The sequence below is a fragment of the Oxyura jamaicensis genome, chromosome 1, assembly GCF_011077185.1.
Source record: "Oxyura jamaicensis isolate SHBP4307 breed ruddy duck chromosome 1, BPBGC_Ojam_1.0, whole genome shotgun sequence".
Lineage (NCBI taxonomy): Eukaryota > Metazoa > Chordata > Aves > Anseriformes > Anatidae > Oxyura > Oxyura jamaicensis.
Window position 1 is genome coordinate 114,089,302 of NC_048893.1, and position 19,491 is coordinate 114,108,792.

Sequence of the window (19,491 nt, forward strand, 5' to 3'; positions counted from 1 at the left end):
AATAATTTTCATGCCACTCTTCCTCTTTTACTTCCCTTTTCCTCTTCTGTCTGTATGCTGGAAATGGCATATGGTATTAGATCAGGATCTGTTTAAGCTAAAGAAGGTACAAATAACATACTGACAAATATTTCTTGAACTTAATGAATTTGTATATTCTAATTTTCTTTATAAGGGTTCAGTCCATTTCAATCCTGCTAGAAAAAAAGAGTTTCAGAGAATATTTTTTTATTTGTGTTGTGTGAAAAAATGCCATCTTTTATCACTCCTTACAGATTTTTATTGTGTAATGCTTCCACTTTCTGAATGAAATAAATGTTGAGCAGGAGCACAGGATATTTAATTTGTATTAGAGTCATCATATTACAGCCTTAAGTATATTCCATTCTGTTTTGTCTTTAAGTTAAATAGACTTAATCCTTCTTATCTTTCCATATAGAAAATTCTTCATTCCTCTACTTATTTCAATTATTTTTATCTCATTCACCTCTGTTACTGTATTATCTCCTATAAATGTACTGACCAAAACTGAATGCGGCATCCCAATTGGCAGTGTATTATTCATTTACCTATCACATTATGCTTTTTATAATATATTTTCCACCATGTTTCTAATGCCTCATAATATATCATTTGCCTTTTTGTTTTTGTTGTTGTTCTGATGACATACTGTCCAGAAGCCTTTCTGCAGACCTGTCATCTGGAGTCATCCAGACCTTCTCCAGAGTGTCATAGTTTAAAAGTCAGAAAAGTGTTTGTGACTTCCCAGTCACTGCTACTAGTGTTGTTTGTTTTTTATTTATTAGTTTGTGCTGTGTAGCTATTCACCTGGTCTTGGTAGAGTCTGCCTCATGTTTTTTTCCTCAATTTTGGCCAATACTTTGTGTGTATTCTGCAGATGCTTCCCCTTAACCCCTTAGCCTTTTCTTGGGTTCATTCCCATCAACAGCACTGCTAAAAGACAGGAAACACACTGCCCCACTTTCTGCCAGGCCATCAAGATTCATTGTTCTTACTCTTCATTTCACGCATCTATGCTGTGCTCCAGCTGTTAGTGCAGAGCTGTTACTGGAGCTCATGCAGGCACATCTGAATTGCCTTTGAACTTGTTAGCTCAGGTAAAGCTGGCAGCAGCAGGCAGTGTGGGAGGCTGTGAGCCCTCCTGGCTTGCACAGACTTCAGATAGGTAGCTGTGATGATCTCTGTGCTGATACACCTACCCTCCTGCAGTATGGGAGCTAGCTAGCCAGAAATGACGTATATTGCTCCTCAACCTTCAGATGCACCTCTGAGTGCAGTTTGTTCATAGCCATCATATCTCAGTCAGGAAGAGGGTTTATCTGCCATTCCAGACTGACGCATGTATTAAATAGCCTTTCTTGAAAAAAATATTGTCACAGGCTTTGTGACAGTTTCCAGTACACACTGGAACTGATGCGACTCCCTTGGTTTCAGCTTTTATAGGCCTCCATCTAACAGAATGCATCATCAATTGCTCAGTATTAAGCTACTGTCAGTGGGATTTTTCCCACACTCAAATGCACATGCATACTCAGTGAAGGATCTCTGTGTACATACTTGACTGAAGAAATATGCTGTTTTACAGGATGTAAGTCTTTACGTTTCAATTTCTCAAAAGCTGCTTTCTGTAGCATGTGGAGCAGATACAGATTCCTTGGTACTGTGCTATGAAGCCTACTTGCTGATATTTGGAAATGTTGGCTGTCCTATCTGTGTAAACTCAGGCCAAAGGAACATTCAGGTTAAGCAACAATTTGAGCAAGTTTAAGAGGAAGGGAGAAAATACATGTCCAGTTAGTCACCAGAGGTACAGACGTATGTATGAAGTAAATCCCCAACCTGTTTTAGTAATGCACTTAGTTACTGGAAATGCAACACAAGCTTACTTTCATGAGCAAGGATGAAAGAACTCGATTAACCTTTGTACAACATTTTCCACCCACACAAAAAAGTGACATCAGATGCCTCATATTGCAAAAAAACAAGTCAGCATTTGGGAGATTCCAGAGCAAGAGACAGAGATCCCTCCTTACCATTACTGAAGATTTTTCATTTGCTATGTGCCTTTTGTGGGTCACCAGAAACTCCTCATTGTGGATCTTAATGACTGATACAGAAAGAGATCCCTTCAGCCCTGTACAGAAAGCACTTGCTGAAAGGTATTTTATGTTAGTGTATGCAGTATGAAATAAAGATTTTCCATGTAAACTGAGGAATATTGTACTCTCCAAAATGTTGCTGATAAGATCATTAGCACCGAATAGGGATTGACATAAGGTCAGTCATTAGCCATTTGTTAAGGTTAGCCATTAGTCATCAAGAAAGATCCTAAAGACTTGGGAGTAAGAATTTAAATGAGCATGAGTGGGACAGCGAAGTAAAGCACGGGGAGACACTGTGTACCTTTGTGCAGCATTGGGGTAGATTTCAGACCACTTCAGCGCCACCTGCAAAGCACTGCAGGATTTCCAAAGTTCAAGCTTTCTAATCTTTGCAGAGCATCTCAGTGCTAATATTTTGTGTTACTTTCAAAACAGGTTGAGGCTCAGTTCCTGTGTGACCCAGCACGCAACAAGAAAGAATTTGGTTTGAATTGACATTTTTGACCTCTGTGAACACAGATATTCCTCTATCCTTTCTCCTGCCCCCCAAAAGTGTTTCAGAAATAAACTCTGAAGCCCTGGGAGAAATAACGTGCCTGTGAAGGGAGCAGGTGGGGGTGGCGGAGGTGGTGGAAGGAGTTCAGTTTGTCAACACAGGAGCCAGGAAGCCAGTTATTTATAACGTTTGTGGTGGAGAGGGGGGCAGCCCACGTGTTTTTAAAACTCAGTTTAACTGCTTGCACGGTACAGTTAACTCTGCTGTTTGTAAACAAGTGTCATTTGCAGTCTTGGTTGACGGGCAGCGTGACAGGAGGCTGGTGGCACAGACCAGGCCTGGCTCAGCGAGTCCCTGCCTGGGCCTGGCACTGCCCCATGCCAGGTCCCGGTGTCAGCGGTGCTCCTGGGCAGGACTTTGCTGTCCCCAGGGGCAGCACAGGCAGAGACACACAGGAGCTGTCCCTTCCTCAGAATTCAGAAATCCTTGATTGAAAGTGTGGCTCTGACAATGCACAGCTCATTCTTAAACCACAGAAAATCTCATTTTCAGCTGGGTTTCATGACTCTTATCAAAGAGGAAGTTAATTGTGAGAGGCATATGACCATGAGACTATACTTGGCTGGACTGACTTCAAAAGAAGTAAATTTTGGACACAAAAAGATTTGTAAAGTCACTATTTCAGTACAGTCACATTTCGATTTTATTTTTTCCTCTGTGTGGAGCTTATAGTGAGCTATTCTTGCTGACTGAACAGCACTCAAAATCCCATGATGTATGCATGACACAGACTTGACACTGCTGCTGTATTCTTCAGTTCAACAGCCGTGTGAAGACTGTATCATCCTGTGCTAAGAAAATCAAAAAATAGCTTTACCTCAAGAGAGGGAGCCTATGCTTTAATGTTTGGCCATGCAAAGTCAAATCGTGTACTTATATTTATATGTATATACACATATATGTGCATACACATGAATAGACGAATATAAACACACTTGTGTTACATTGTTCAGTACATTTTTGTTTTAATTACATATTCTTATAGTCAAAAAACAAAACAACAACAATAACAAAAACCCACAGATACATACATACACAGAGAAGTCCTTCTCCATTTTTTTATTTTTATTTTTATTTTTTTTCTAAGCAGTTTAGAGAACAGCACAGCATTTGGAAGTCTGGCTCAACAGATGTGAAGTACGTCAGCACAGAAGCTTCCCAGGCAGCTTGAAAGAGAATTTCTGGGTGACACTTGGGCCCTATCAGGGTTGGCAGGCTTTTTTTTACCAGCCACAGTGGAGCCAGATTTTTTTCCCTTTCTCCAGAGCAGAAGCTAGGAACTAGAATAAATACCTGAGTACAGAACTGTAGGAATGTTCTGGTTTCAGTATTAGGGACCTGCTCTTGGCTCAGAAGATGGCAGAATGGACCAGGAAATAAATAATGGAACAAAAATCAGTGGTTATTTGATTGACTTCTTGGTGCTTCAGAGAAGGTAGGAAATTATGATCAGCAGCAGCTCATACTTAACTTGATGGCAAGACTTACCAGAGCTTTCCCACACATAATATTGAGAGAATGCATTTGAAACTTTTGCTCTCATTAAAACAAAACAACAAAACCAAACAAAACAAAGAACATCCATGAGAAATTTCAGAAAGGTAAATTTTGAAAGGAAAAAGTTTTAAAGCAACAAACAATTAGAAAAGAACTATTAGAGGTCAAACACCTAAGTACCCTAAAATTCAAGACATCACGAGCTCTTATAATACTGCACACAGTGATGAAAATTGCTGCATCCTCAGCAACATCATAAACTGCACTAGGTACAATTATCAGAATTAGAACTCGGGTATGGTGCTTAATGGAACTTAAAAGTTACAATTTGTATCCAATCTGTGAAGTCTTAAAAATATGGAAAGATTAAATGGATTTTCCATTTGTTTAACATATACATGAAAAATATGTATTCTAGCAAGCAACTTTGTTGCACTTTTCTAGTCAAGTAGACAGAACAGAAACCTATTTAGGGCTGCATAGAATGAGAAATATTTCTCATTTGTAATAATAATGTAATAATTTACAAACTTCCATTACAGTCTTTAGTTTAGTTTTTTAGTCAAATATTTATATTCACAGATAGAGACAATGTATAGGCAAAAACTGTCCTGGCCATACAAAATATGAAGTTGGCATCTAGTAAGTTGCATAGGTATAGAATCATAGAGTCATAGAATCACAGAGTATCCTGAGTTGGAAGGGACCCACAAGGATCACTGAGACCAACTCCTGGCTCCACACGGGACCACCCAGAAATCAGACTATATGTCCGAGAGCGTTGTCCAAATGCTTCTTGAATTCTGGCAGGCTTCGTATCAGAGCCCATCCTCTCTCATGGGATGGTTCATTCTTGGAATGTAGTGCAGCTCTTCCAAGCAGATTAGAGTGTTTTTTCTGGGAAGCACAGGAGGCTTCTCTACCTTAATATTCTCCCACATTTATATCAGGCTAATCTTTCTGCTATGCTCTTGTGTTACCTAAAATACCTGACAGCGAACAATATCTTTTGGGTCTCCCAGCTATGGATTCTTGCTGATATTTTTACTTGGAATAAAATCAGGCAATCAAATCCCAGTACTTCCCTCTAGTTCAGCTGTAATAGTACAATTTTATACTCTTTATGTTTGATTGCAATTTCTTGGGATTTTACCTATGTTTTGAACTATGATCGACAAGTGATAAATTGATATAATCTGCAGGTACTGTCAGTCTAACATATCACAATAGCTATGGCTAATTGTCCAAATTGATTGCAAACAAATGTATAGGAGTTATTTCCTGCAAATTTATTTTTAAATTAGACATAATTATCATAGACTGGAAAAGTGGTTAACTGACAAGCAAATTAATTAAGACAAATGTCTCAAAACCATGATCTCTCTTCTAGGATAGGAAATGCTATAGGAAGGCTGGTAGTGGCTGAAACTTCATTACATTTGCAGAACTTATTAATACTGCAAGTTCTTAATATTTTTAGTCAATCCATTTCAAGCTAGTATGTCCTTTCTATGGTGAGTATGTATCCAAAACAGAAATCTGTGCTTCCTGAATTTCAAAAATGTTTGGTTTCAAAATTCTGGTTCTATATGCATTTTATGGACTTTGAGTAGAATTGGATCAAAGATTCCAGATAGAAAGGTTTCAGCATTAGTGATTCATGTATGAAATTGCATGCTAGCATTGATCAGACTATGTTGCAAGTGTTGTGAAACGAATATTTGTTTTGAAAAGGCACAGATCCTGAAGCTGGAATGCCTCAGCCACTTTTTTTGGTTAACAAATCATTTCTATGACTATAAAACTAGTTTTTATATTATTTTTTCTGTGCAAAATATGTGCATGACTTATTAATGGAAAATTACGATTAGCCTCAAATTCATAATTTCCAATTTATATATTTGTAGGGCCAGAGGTGACATTTAATCAGAGAAGGAAGCAATCAGAGTTTTTCATTCTTAGCCTACCAGCCAATGGAGCTACCCTGCCCTGCAAAAGTCTCTCCTGTCTCCCATGCACTAGGCAGCAAAAAATGAGCTCATTAGATAGTTCTTCCTGCTAAAATAACCAGCCGACACCATCATATTTTAAAAAGAACAAACAATTCAACAATAATTTCTACAGCTATGAGAGTGTCCACTGTGTCAAGGGACTGTATCTACAATGCACAAAGGAAGTGAATTTAGGGAGAATTTAAATGAAAAGGAAACTATGTTGTGTAGAGGGACAATAAATGAGATCAAATGGAGCTGGGTATATAAAGGCTGTCTCTCTGTAAATATGAACATATGAAAAGAGGTTGTGGATGAAACTGAATTTCTCCAGGGCAGTTGGCTACCCATGAGCAAGCTCTGTGGGCTAACTACTTTCAGACTGGGATTTTGCCAAAGTGCAGCACAGTGTGAAGAAGTTTAAGGCAAAATAACCAAGTTAGGAGGCCAAACAGACTGAAAGTACTAGGCATCTAGAGAAAGCATACTTTTTTTTTTTTTTCCCCCATTTATTAGATTCTAGAAGACAAATTATTTGTTCAAAATACTCTGTGAAAGCAGACTTTAGCCATGAAGTACTGGCATCTTCAGAAAGTCCTTGCCTAGATGTTAGCTGATTTTTAGTATCCTGCAAGTTGGGCACACAACGAGAAATTGCAGAACACAGGCTAAAATACATAATTCAAAAGTCTTTATAAGGGTATGTTAGGGCAACCTATACAGCACCCTGGTGTTGCATGTCCTAGCCTCACAAAAGACGCATGCAAACAAAACTTGCATGTAGAGTCCTTAGAAGGCAAACAGCACGTTAAACCACATCAAGGCCTCTGTGAGCTACTTCTAAAATGTTAAGCAGCCTGCTGAAAGAGCAGTGGCAATCATAAGAGAGCCAGAGAGAGAAAATGTAATTGGCTAAAAATAATTTTACTACTGGAATGCTCTTTTGAACTACTTACTACAGCTTCATAGCAAGTGGTTTGCAATGTCAGGCTGTATTTAGCAATGTTTTATTTGAAACAAACAAACCAATGAAACGACCGAAAAATAAAAATAAAAAATGAAGAGCAGATATAATCCTGTATGTCTGTTAAGTAAATATGACCGGGCCAGTAGTGTTACCAACTTCTAATCTTTTGGAAAAATGTAGAATGGATGCAAAGAGAGGGAGGGTGTGGAAAGGTGTCTGATGGTGCGTTACTGAATGAGCGTGGGGGCATGAGAGTTGTTGTTATTAAGTTGTACTAATAAAGTAGCTTGCAGGAATGATTTACATGGCAGCAGGCCCCTTCCTGAGCTAAAAGGAAGAAGGAGATACAGTTCCACCTGTAGCTCGTCAGCTCCTGATATAGCTGCTGGGGGCTGTGGGATACAGGGCAGTTATCCCAGGTGAGATGTTGCAGATGAGATGCTTGGAGGGATCACAGCAGCCTGGCTTCAGAACAGACAGTAAGTTGCAGCTGCTTTAATTAGAAACTGTATTGTTTGAAAAACCCTGCAAGATGTGATCCATGGCTGATGTTAAGAGAAATTAGAGAATTATGAGATGGGTTCTCACATAAGGATTTTTTTCATTGGTCCCTATGCGATCCCATGTCTTCAGAGAGTAGCTGTGTTATTTGTTTATTAGTTTTTATTATATTCAATGCAACCTATCTCAGAGTGTCCCCTAGTTTTATATTTCTGGTGTATATTTCTATATTTCCATTATTTGTACTGAGAAAAAGTTCAATATGTTGTAGAAGTTATTATAAACTAAATTATTATAGGATGAATTATTAAATTTTCTTGTATAATATTTTAATAAATAATATCTAATGAGAAACTTCAGATATAACTTCTTTCACAGATGACTGGGGGGATGGCAAGCAATTTTAGCAGCTATGAAGTGTTTGAGTTTGTGATATATACAGGAAAACTGAGGATTTTTTTAATACTAACCATGCAATACCTTGATTCAGACACAGTTTTGAAGTGATCTGCAGCAATTGCAGAAATTTGTTGACACTGCATCTACCTACCAGTGCAGATGAAGTGCTTTCTGTTTATAAATGTAGAATGACTATGCAGATAAATGATATTTGCTTGTTGTGCAATTAAAAAGCTAATGTTGACATTTAAATTACCATCATTAGCCTTCAGTCAGAACACCCTACTGAGATGAATGTGAATGGCTTTCAACCACTCAGAGAAATCTTGCTTCAGGCTGTCTGAAGACTTGGGCATAATTCTGCATGCTGGGCTACTGTTCAGCTAACATTTGAAAGGCTGCTCCCATCACCACAAAAGGCAGAGTCTCCATTAGGATGGAAAGGATACTTTAGCTCACAGTGCAGTCCCAGTTTTTCACACTGCAAAACAATTCCAAAATTTTCATGTGCTGAGAGCTGTAACAACCTTCTGTGTTCACTACATTTCTTCAAACAAGATCCACATTCCCCTGTTGCCAACCACTCCCCACTCTCACTAGAAACCTTCTCCTCTCTGCCTCTCCTGCACCCCCTATTTCCAAACCTTCTTTGCTTCCACATCTTGAAACTACTGCTTTACACAGATGCACGTTGCTGTCCACCAAATGAAGAGCCTGCTTTACTCGTATGGATGTGAACCTCTGCAGTTGGGGCAGCAGGTGGGCACACGAACAAGCACCAGACCCACCCCTAATTAAGATGCAAGATGAACTCACCCCTGGATGCCAGTCACCTGCCACTTGTTGCTGCAGTGCCTCACATTTTCAGCATCCCTGCACTGCTTCAGAGCCCTGTGCCAGGGTGCAGCTCCTGTGTCTGGTTCAGGACCTGGTGCATCTACTGCATGGAGTGAGGCTGTGACATTGCAGCCAGCAACATCTGTCTCCTGCAGGTGGCCCATAGACACCACTGGTCCTCTGTCCCATACCACAATGAGATATATGTCCATGATCGGGTCCCCTGGACTAGCAAAGGCTGTGATAAGGATGGTAATCAAGGTGGGGGAAGAACAGCCAATGGAGAAAGGAGAAAGTGGCACATCCAAAGCCAAGTTTATAAAGATGCACAGCTGACACCAGTCATGTAAATGTCCAGATGGATTACCCAGCACATCAGAAAAGATTAATCAGGAAAAGTCAGGAAACACTGGTTACAAGAAGGGAAAATTTATAGCAGTTGAACCGTGTATGGGGAGAGATTATCATTGAGAGTCAGCTATCATTTATGTCAGACGAGTAACCCAGACAGTGTATTGCTGGGTGAAGAGATGGTCAGTGGCTCTACATGAATCACTTGGGTTCTAGATAGCCTCCTTGGCTCCAGCTCAAAGGCAGATATGCATCAACACCATAGGCATTTGTATTGTGCTTACAATGCCTGTATGATCCCAGTGTATAAATTGTCCCATCCCGTTTCCTAGATAATGGAGAATTGATTTTAGTGCAGAATTACACTACAAGCTTTGTACTGGCATAACTGCCAGTGTGGAAGATCATATTCAAAGTCACAATATCCTTTTTTTTTTTTTTTTTTTTTTTTTTTCCCTCCTCTCTCTCTTTATCTTATGAGTATTTTTCTCATTTTACAGTCTGGCAAAACTGATGCATAGATAGTTTAGATGACTTATACAAAGTCACTCATCAGACTATAAGTAAAAATATAGACTAAGTTGTCTGAATCCCTTTATAAGCAGTTTTTGTCTAATGTTTTGGCCTGACATCATCTCGCATTCCAAGGACTTTTGAACATATACTGTCTTGAACAATGTATGACAGTGGCTGTGTGACATTTGCCAGACCTCTGAAAACTTAATGCAGAAATCTAGTAGTGATTCTAATGTGCTTTTATGTACATATAAAATCAAATCTCACTTTGGTGTACAGTTGCATTCTAGTAAGTCAGGTTTATCCCTGTCATAACTCTGTTGGCTTTAATGAAGCGGCACCAGAAACTAGGCTTGTCCATGAAATGTTAAGGTAAGTTTCAGAAATACATTTTTCAGCCAATAGGTAACTGCTCTCCACAGTGGATAAAATACGTTACACATTACCTGGCCATTGGATGAGAGATAAACACCAAAAAATTTGATGTAATGTTGAAGAAAGTAAGGTTTTTATTCATCTGATTTCTTTGTGTGCTGAAGGAAAGCAAACTGGGTGTTTGAAAACAGGGCCAAGCACATCCAAAATGTAATTAAGTAGCATATAAAATGGCTCAAGAAAAAAAGAGAGAGAGAGAGAAAAGAAAAGAAGAAAAAATAACATTGCTGGAGAGATTAAAAATACGTATTAAAAATTGATTAAATAAGCACACTTATATTTAAAGTTCCTTTTCTACTTCTGCCCTGCAGATAACAATAGAAGGATGAAACCATGCTTTTAAACCAGAATTCACTCTAAATCCAGGTGTATTTTTCTTTCAAATCCAACCTTAGTTTATGAGAACATAGCAGAAAAAAATCCTGTGAACAGTGTTTTTTCTCTGCAAGGGAGGTCACTATGGCAGAAATTTCACAAGAACAATTGGAATCATCAGATTTCCACCTTTCAGTTGGCTAGGGGCCAAAATGGCCATTGATTTTTCACTTTCTGCTGCAGCCTGTAAATAATCAGTCTTTTTTTTTTTTTTTTCAATAAAAAAACTAGTGTGATACTAATTAGATACAACAATGCTAGTCCTGATCAGATCAAGTTTTGATTTTTTTCATCTTATCAGTTAAATATTGTCATGTTTATATTTTGCACATTCAGTCATACTTGAACTCAGATTAGATATATTAAATGAAAAAGTTAATAAATGACAAAGTTGTATGGAGGATTTTTGTGTTATTATGAGCAGTAAAGCAAAGCAAATCAGTAAATAGGTTCAATTCCTCTATTTAAATACCTATAGAAAATAAGTTAAATAAAAGACATTTGACAGTGAATATATCCAGTGAGAACGTTTCCTCGTGTTTCACTTTATAGTGGCTAAACATTAAGTCAAGCCTTTAACTTGAATTTAATGTATTAAAGCAATTACAATCAAGGCACAAGGCTTTTTACTGGGAATTAATGACTGACTGGGAGAGTTGATGGGCCAATGTGAAGCTCAGGGACATTAACCTCAGCTAGTCATTAGTTTCCCTGAAAATTCTCTGTGCTGAAGTTGTTAGTGCTTTTTCTAATCTTCTTATATATTAAATATATATAAACATTTTGCCTCCCATCCAAGCAATTTTTGAAAGATACCACAGTAAGGAGACGTTTAGGCAATGATACTGTTTCCCTTGACTTTTCTGATAAATTAAAAATGAATGGCAAAATTAAAAAAGAAACAAAACCAACCTATTTTAGAAGCAAAATATGAGATCCTTAAATGAACACAGGAAGGATTGTTGAAGAACTCCAGTACAATAATTCACAGACACAGACAGTGAGGCAGGCAGACAGCTTCTGCAGGCAGTGGTACTTGAGCAGCTGTGGTACTTGAGCATCCGCAGTAGAGCTGCTGGCAGCAATGCATCTCCTCATTTCTTCCAATGGTCCCAGTAAGTCAGATCACTGATGTCCCCTGCCCTGACACTCCTTGCCCTTGTTCACTGCTAGTACCTCTCTTTTGTACATTTCCCCAGGAATAGATTACACCAGGACTCTACCTGAATTAATTTTAACACTTGGAACAGAAAATGTTGATGTAAAATAACCATTTGCCAATTGCCAGCAGGTTGAAGGAAGTAAGCCTTCCCTTGTCGTTCATAACCGGTGAGAAACACCAGGAGTGCTGGTTCCTCAGCTCTCCAGAACAGGAGAGGCATGGACATACTGGAGAGAGTCCAGTGAAAGGCCACAAAGATGATGAAGGACTGAAGCATCTCTCCTGTGAAGAAAGGCTGAGAGAGCTGGGACTATTCAGTCTGGAGAAGAGGGTCAGAGGAATCTTTTCAACGTCCATAAATACCTGAAGGGAGGGTACAAAGAGTAAAAAGCCCATCTCTTTTCAGTGGCGTCCAGTGACAGGGCAAGAGGCAATAGGCACAGTCTGGGACATGGGAGGTTCCATCTGAACATTAGAAACCACTTCTTTACTGTACAAGCAACTGAGCCCTGGTCCCAAGAGGTTGGGGAGTCTGCCTGTTTGGCAGCCATTTGGGCAAGTGGCTCTAGGTGTCCTGGCTTGTGAAGTGGGGTTGGACCAGATGACTCCCAGAGGTCCCTTTCAACCTTGGCTATTCTGTGATTCAGGGACAATTGAGAGGTTTGACCACAGAAAAGTTTATTTCTCTGGACTCCTCTGGAAATCCTTGAGTAATAACCCAATATCCAACATATTCTAGTTAGACAAAGGACCTGCACGTTGATAGACTCGTGGGATCAGTTCCTAAGCTATTCCATTAAGTTTAAAACCAAAAAAGAACACCTGTGATTCTCTATTCTGACATATGATATTATGGTCCTTTATATATAGCTTGACAGGCCATTTTTGTGCATTATTAGTTATTATTAAAAATGTTCATTGCAGTACTATCTCAGGACCAATGGGGAATAGCATCCTATTGTGTTGAGGGCACTAAATAGACTGCTGGACATTCCTGTGGTATTCATAGTCTTTTCTTATGGCAGTTGAAACAACAAATAGATGATCCATAGAAACTATACAGAACAGAAATGGTGATGGCACTCTTTGTCCAGCTTTCATTTTATGACATTGATGGTATTGATTTAACCTTTATGAAAATTAATCTCAGGAGAGGAACAATGTCTGAAGATTTTACTTTTAAGGCTTGTAATTTCCAAGAGCAATTGCAAACTGTTGTTCTTCCTGTGGGTGTTGTTTTTTGTTTGTTTGTTTGTTTGTTTTTAATGGATTGATTTTCTTATTTGATCAAGTGGTTACCAGCTAGTGCTGTGTAAGTCAGCCAACCTGTTATCAGGAGTCATACATTCATCTTATAATTGGCAATAAATTGTTCCATCTCCTACTATAGCTTGTTTAAAAATCAGATGTCACTAACAGCTGAAAACTCAGCATGTGGAAATGCTAGAAAATGATGTTGAACATGTAGAAAATGTTATTCGTCTTGATATTTTTGCACACTTGTGAAGTATTTGGGGCTGTGTCCATGAGAAAATATAGATAGTAAAATAATGTCAACCCTTTGACCTAGTGACAAAATTACTCACTTCGCTTGAGGAATACCCTCTATATTAACATATTTTAAATGTAACACTTCAGCATAGAAAGACAAAGGGAAAAAAAAAAAAAAACATGATTGGGAAAGGGCCACTCTTTAATCTGAAACTCAACTTCTATTTCGTGCATGTTTTTCCTTAGCTATGCTGATTTTCATCATTGATGCAGCCCTCACAAGCAAGCAAGAAGGTGGAGTGCAGCCCTGGCTTGACCTGACCAGAAACAAAACAGGAGATACCACCTCCCTTATTGCTCCATTTTGGCCATGGATAGGAAAGAGGAAGTCTAAAGAGGATCCTAAACCAAAAGCACCAATACAGCCATTCAGCAGACGCCAGGGAAGTTGTGACCCAAGTCATAATCTGAACTTTGTGGCTGATGCTTCCCTCTTGAAAGGGCTAAATTAAATTCGAAAGCCCAGAATGAGGCTTTATTGACACAGAGGAAAAGACAATTCAGAAATATACTGTGTTGCCCAAAACAGTGGCAAATTATCCTGTATGAAACTATAAAAAGTTGTATCAGTGCACCCCCCCCCCCCCCCCTTTCTTCCCCCTTTTTTTTCTTTTTTGGCACAACATGATATATTTGACAAAACACTTTCCACTAACCAAAATAATTGCCAGTGAGGAGGTTGTATTTTATCATTTGAGCTGCCATCCCAGCTGTTAGAGTTCTGTTGGCTCAGTGTTTGATATTTATTCATTTTGCTTAGGAGCATCAAATTCTCATCTCTTGGAAGATGTTGACTGAATGGTGTTAAGTATTTGGTACTCACACAACAAGTGACATCACTGCACTGGAGTTAGGAGTTTCATAATCTACAAGTTCAGAGCATTATCACAGAAAGACATGGGGGTTTGCTTATATCATACTGACCCATAAATAAGTTTGCCACTTGCTTATGTAAAAATTGTGAATTCTATAACTCTTTCCCCCCCCCCAAGATGCTTCACAATGCTTCCTCAGGCAGTTAACCATGTGATTATCCTACTAATTGCTATTATAAAATAATCAGTTAATCAATGTACATATTGCATGAAACGCTAGAGGCAGAGCCACTGGAAATACATGTTAATAAAATATTCTGAAAGCTTATAAAGACTTCCAAACTGTTAGAAGACAATCAGTCCATGAATTGTAGTGTTATAAGACCGTAAAGAACTGGAAAGGGGGCCCTGTAACTTTTCTTCCATCTGACAATGGAGTTGCTAAAGAATTGTAACCAGGGAGAAAGAGATGTTTACAGAGAACTGCAATGACTCATTAGCATGGCAGCTATTTGGTTAACCAATTAAGAAATTATATTGATTTGCACAGCAGTTCTTAGAAATACAAGCCAGTTTTATTACCGCTGCTTTTAATAAGCAATAATGTCTCAAACTAGGTCTGGTCTAGGGGAATGGTTGCATTAGAAAACCAATTAATGAATGCAGAGATAAAAATTACTTTAAGTGTTGATGTGGACAAAAATGGACATAGTTCCTAGGGAGTTATGTGGTTGAGTCATGTGATCGTGGACATCTAATTTTTTTAATCCATGGTTGGCTACAATCAATTACTAAGTATTACAAACAAACAAACAAACAGAAAATCATTTCCTAGTTTGTTGGAAATGCTGTCTCTTATTTTAAATGAAAAATACAGTTCTTTGAAACTTGTATTGGAACCTCCACATCAAATGTATTGCTTTTTGGCTTCCTCTTGCAGATAGTTCCAGCATAACCCATATATTTTCTGTGCAAAAATTGATGTTAGATCTGCTGAAATCCAATGGAAGAAGAGCACGGTGAGGGTTTGAGCAAACCCATGATGAAGGCAGTTCTAAGCAATAATATTGATTCTATTATATACATTTAATTTACAAGTTGCACTGATCATGAACCTCTTACGTGTACTGAGTATGATCATATTCATTGTGAAGAGACCAGAAATAATCAGTAGTGAATAAAGTGATATGAAGGAAAATCTCCCTCTTATTCTTGAATTGATAATTGGAGAAGCTGCATCTCCAAAACAATGCATTTGAAAAGATTATTACAACATTAACTTGAAACAGCCAATTTCACTCATGCCAAGTTTCTTAAAATGCTGTTCACATTTTTAAAACATTTTATGAATAAATATGTCTTAGATATTCTTTTTCAAAGAAGCAGGAAAAGGCTTTTGAGGGTCCTTTTAATAAAAGGATGATAATCTAACCTGGGAGTAAAGATGAAATATGAGCATATCCATTCGTTTTTGTTACAGGCAATTGGTATTCATTCTCAGTGATTTCCAAAAAAAAGCAAATTCTTTGAGGGAGAACTCATTCTAGGGAGCTGATTAGCTGCCTTTTTTTTTTTTTTCCCTGTCATAGCTGAAAGCACAGCTTTTATGGTGCCATTTGCTTTGAAACAGTGTATGTTCTATCCTTTGCAGAGGTCTGGCCATGCTTCTCCCACTACCAACACGTTGTAGTTCCTTCCCACCACCAGTTAATTTCCCTCACTTTTCTGGATTCCATGTCAAGGAACTTGATCTCTTCTCCACTTCTGCTGTTCTGCAGAACTTTCACAGATGTTCAAAATATTTAAGTACCCTTATTGCACTGTGTTGATTTTCACTGTACATAGCAAATTGAAGCCTGAAATTAGGCTGCTTGTGATACATTTTGCAATGTGTAGTTAGTGCATAAGGGCTATTTAACACAGATTTCTCATTAGCATAATATTCTTGCATGTTAAATGTTTTATATGGCATTTCTGTAGCTACTATGGGCAATAAATAAAATGGCTTACCCATGAGAAAATATTTTGCTGGTAAATGTACTTATGAAGGTGCTTTAACTCCTTACTACTGCTCATAATCATCATGAGCTATCCTAACTCTGACTTGTGTGTGTTATCTGTGAACATCAGAGCCCACACTGTTATTCTTCCCCAAACAGCTGTTGGCTTTGTTATACCAAATTCTGGTTTCCATCGTATAGACTGATGTCACTCCTTTGATGTTAAATGGATCAAAATTTGCTTCATCACCTCACTAACTCTTCCAAGGGATTATGCATGTACAGAAAGAAAACAAAAAACAAGTAAACAAACCAAAACCAAACCAAAAAAAAAAAAGAAAAAAAAAAAAAGAAAAAAGAAAAAAGATACTTTTCCACAATTAGTTTTAAGAAATGACTTTGACACAAAGTGAAAGAGCTCTGTGCCAGCCATTCAGACTTGTTGAGCCAAAAAGCAGAACAGGCTGAACAAAGAAGAAAGTGGCATTTAAGGTGACCTGCACTGCTCATGTTCTTCAAGGTGTAAGCACACTTGGGCAGCAGCTGGAATAAGGAGGTGGTTGAGAAAAATGCTAGGATAGAAAAGGTTTTGCGTGGTCTGATCTCAGCCTAGGTAGGACATGGTGTGGTAGAATAGACCCACAGGCACAAGATGGTGTTTAATAGGTTCTGGTGGAAGGAAAGAGAGAGATGATTTACCACCACATAAAGTAAATGGATGGTGTGTTGAGGTGTATCAGTAGGAGTACTGAGTCACAGCTCATCATCTGGAAAACTGGAAATTCTCAGTACTACAGCAACCCAGCAGTTGCTGTGTATATTCTGGAAGCAAGGAGAAAGTGACAAGTAATGCTTTTTGGAGCGTATTGTAAAAGAAGTGGGTTTATCTTCTGGGTGTTCCCATCCTATAAGTTTTCTTGTCAGATTTTGGAGAAAAACGTTTCACTTTGCCTTTGTTTTTTTCTATGAATTATTGTAACAATGGAATTTATTCTTCCAAGCTTGAGTTGCTAGGAAAAAAGGGTCGAGCTGTTTGGGAGGTGGGTGGAAAAACGGAAGGGTGTGGGGGAGAAGAAAAGGAAAGAGATTTTGTGCATGACAGATCTAATTTTTTTTTGCATTTGGGGGCAAGTATGATAGCTTCTGATTAATATTCATTGTGAAGTGACCAAATGCTTCTTTTCTTGGTTTGAAAATCAGAATAAAGAGAGCATTTCTACTCTGGTAGGCTAGCTTAGCAGCTCTCAGCTAGCTCCTGTAAGACCTGACAGGAGTGATGACTTTTTTTTTTTCTCAAAGAACAACCTATGAAGTGGACATGCTTCAGTGAAAAAGACCAGAAGCTTCTTCTAGAATTTAATAGTCGTTAACAGTTATAGGAAAGACACCTGCAGACAAAACAGTGTATTTATGGAGGATTTAGTGGAAAACGACTTGATTTCTCTAGACTGGAGGCATGTCAGTACTGTCTCTGTTGTTGATGTATTGTTTGAAGAGAGACAGTTCAACAAGCCAGTCCTTGAAGGCACTGACAGACCTTGTTGTAGGTAACTATGGAGTCTCAGAGTGCTATTTGTTGGTCAGTCACTCTTCTAATCTGCCGGTTACACTTAATCAAAATGTAGCTCAAGAGGCAAAAGTGGAAAACTTCTCATTTTTAATATGTCTCGTATAATAATTTCAAGGAGCCGGAGCATAAACATTCAGTCTAAAGATAGCACATTCATTATTACTTATTAGATGTAAAAGCCTGTGCTATATGCTTAACAACTGTCTTTGTATGTGGAGTTATGGAAACCAAATTTTAAATGTTCACATTGAATAACTGTAACAGTCTGCTGCTCAGATTGTTCCATTCCTGGAATGAAAGACCAGGAACATTTTCTTGGTTGGAGTAGAGTCAAAATGCTTTCACTAAATGCATGTAACAATTCTTATCCTCATCTCTACAGGATTATTTATACTTTTTTTTGGGTGCAAGCTTTGTTTGATTTTGATCTTTTTGCATTAAGCACATCTGGACAGCTACAATGTTTATTTGAGTAATTTTGTGAAATTAAATTGTTTAAGCTTTTTTTCTGATAAGTACCTTTCTGTGTTGCTATTAAAAATACGTGCTATACTCGCTACTCCTACTACATACGGACTTCTGGTTTGCTGCTCATTAAATATTCAGATAGTCTGGTGTCTCACTCTCCTCATAAGAAGAGGAACTGAAAATAGCCTTAATTCTGCAAAAGACTAGACAAACGCAAGATTTTATTTTTGTAGTTTGCTTCTTAATATCACTAGACTACAGCGTGATACCATCGTTTGTGAGGTCTGTGTGGATTTTGGTTTACCTTGAGAAGTTTTGGGCCCCCAAATTGAGAATTAAAATGTTTGGGAAAGGTAAAGGTGGTCTTGGCCAGAGTGAAAGCTATTGCTCTGAAAAGAATGAATGCAACAGATTTTTACTTTACCAATCTGAAAATAGCGTGGGTCAATATGACCACATCAAAGCACTGAACTCCTCCCAGCACTCATGTAGCTTTTGTGGACTACTGGATCACTCCAGCGTGTTCATTTATGGTCAATGTCAGAGTGAAACCCATTTGATCAAAAAAAGATACAAGCCCAATCATTTAAATACAGAGGTTGTTTCCCAGTGTTTCTGAATACATCAGGCAAGAGCCAGAGAATGAGGGAATTATCAACACGGGACAGGCTGCTCTTCTGTTAGCACAGGAGCTATGACAGCATGACAGGCTGAAGTTTTGTTGCAGTTTTAATTGTGATGCAGGCATTTTTCCTAACACTCAACTCTGTGTATTTACCTGCCGGTTTCTCAGAATTTGCAAGCACTTGGCATTTGAGAGCCCACCACCTCCAGCTAGGTCAACCCCCACCATCGGACGCCAGAGAGCCGCCAAGAACCGGGCTTCCAGCATCTTCCTGGCTGCGCAAACTGCTTTTTTAGCGGGCCCAGACGATGCGCCTCTTTCGGCTCCAGGGCAAGGGGGGGCACCCAGGGCTCCTCAAGGGCAGCCTGCGGGGGATCCGAGGAGAGGGCGGGGGATGCCACGAACACGGGTGGGAGGCTGCGCCCCCGCGATCCGCGGCCCCCAGCGGGGCACATCCCCTGTGCCGCCGCCCCCCGGGGCGGTGCGGGGGCCGCGGACAGGTGTGGGCCGGCAGGGGGGCGGGCGGCGGGGCGGGGGCGGCCGGGTTTGTGTGTAGACAGCCGGGCGGCGCTGCCCCCCGTGCGGCGGCGGTGGCGGCGGCGGCAGTGGGAGCCGCGGCCCCGCGATAAAAGGGAAGGGGCCGGGCGCTGCGCGCTGCGGCGGCACCGGCAGGGAGGGAGGGAGGGAACCGGGGAAGGAGCAGGAGGGCTGTGCCGAGAGGAGAGACGCCGCCCGCCCGCCTGCCCGCCCGC

The 19,491-nt window shown here is 39.4% G+C and overlaps 1 protein-coding gene across 1 annotated transcript in view; it reads left to right on the top strand.

The window, feature by feature from the left end:
- Positions 1-17,532: 17,532 nt before the first annotated feature.
- The window catches only part of LOC118170768, a 193,328-nt gene continuing 191,369 nt past the window's right edge, over positions 17,533-19,491 (top strand). The window contains exons 1-2 of the mRNA XM_035333347.1: positions 17,533-17,619; positions 18,953-19,481. Coding sequence (XP_035189238.1) covers positions 17,533-17,619; positions 18,953-19,481 — 616 coding nt within the window. The remainder of the gene's footprint in view (positions 17,620-18,952; positions 19,482-19,491) is intronic.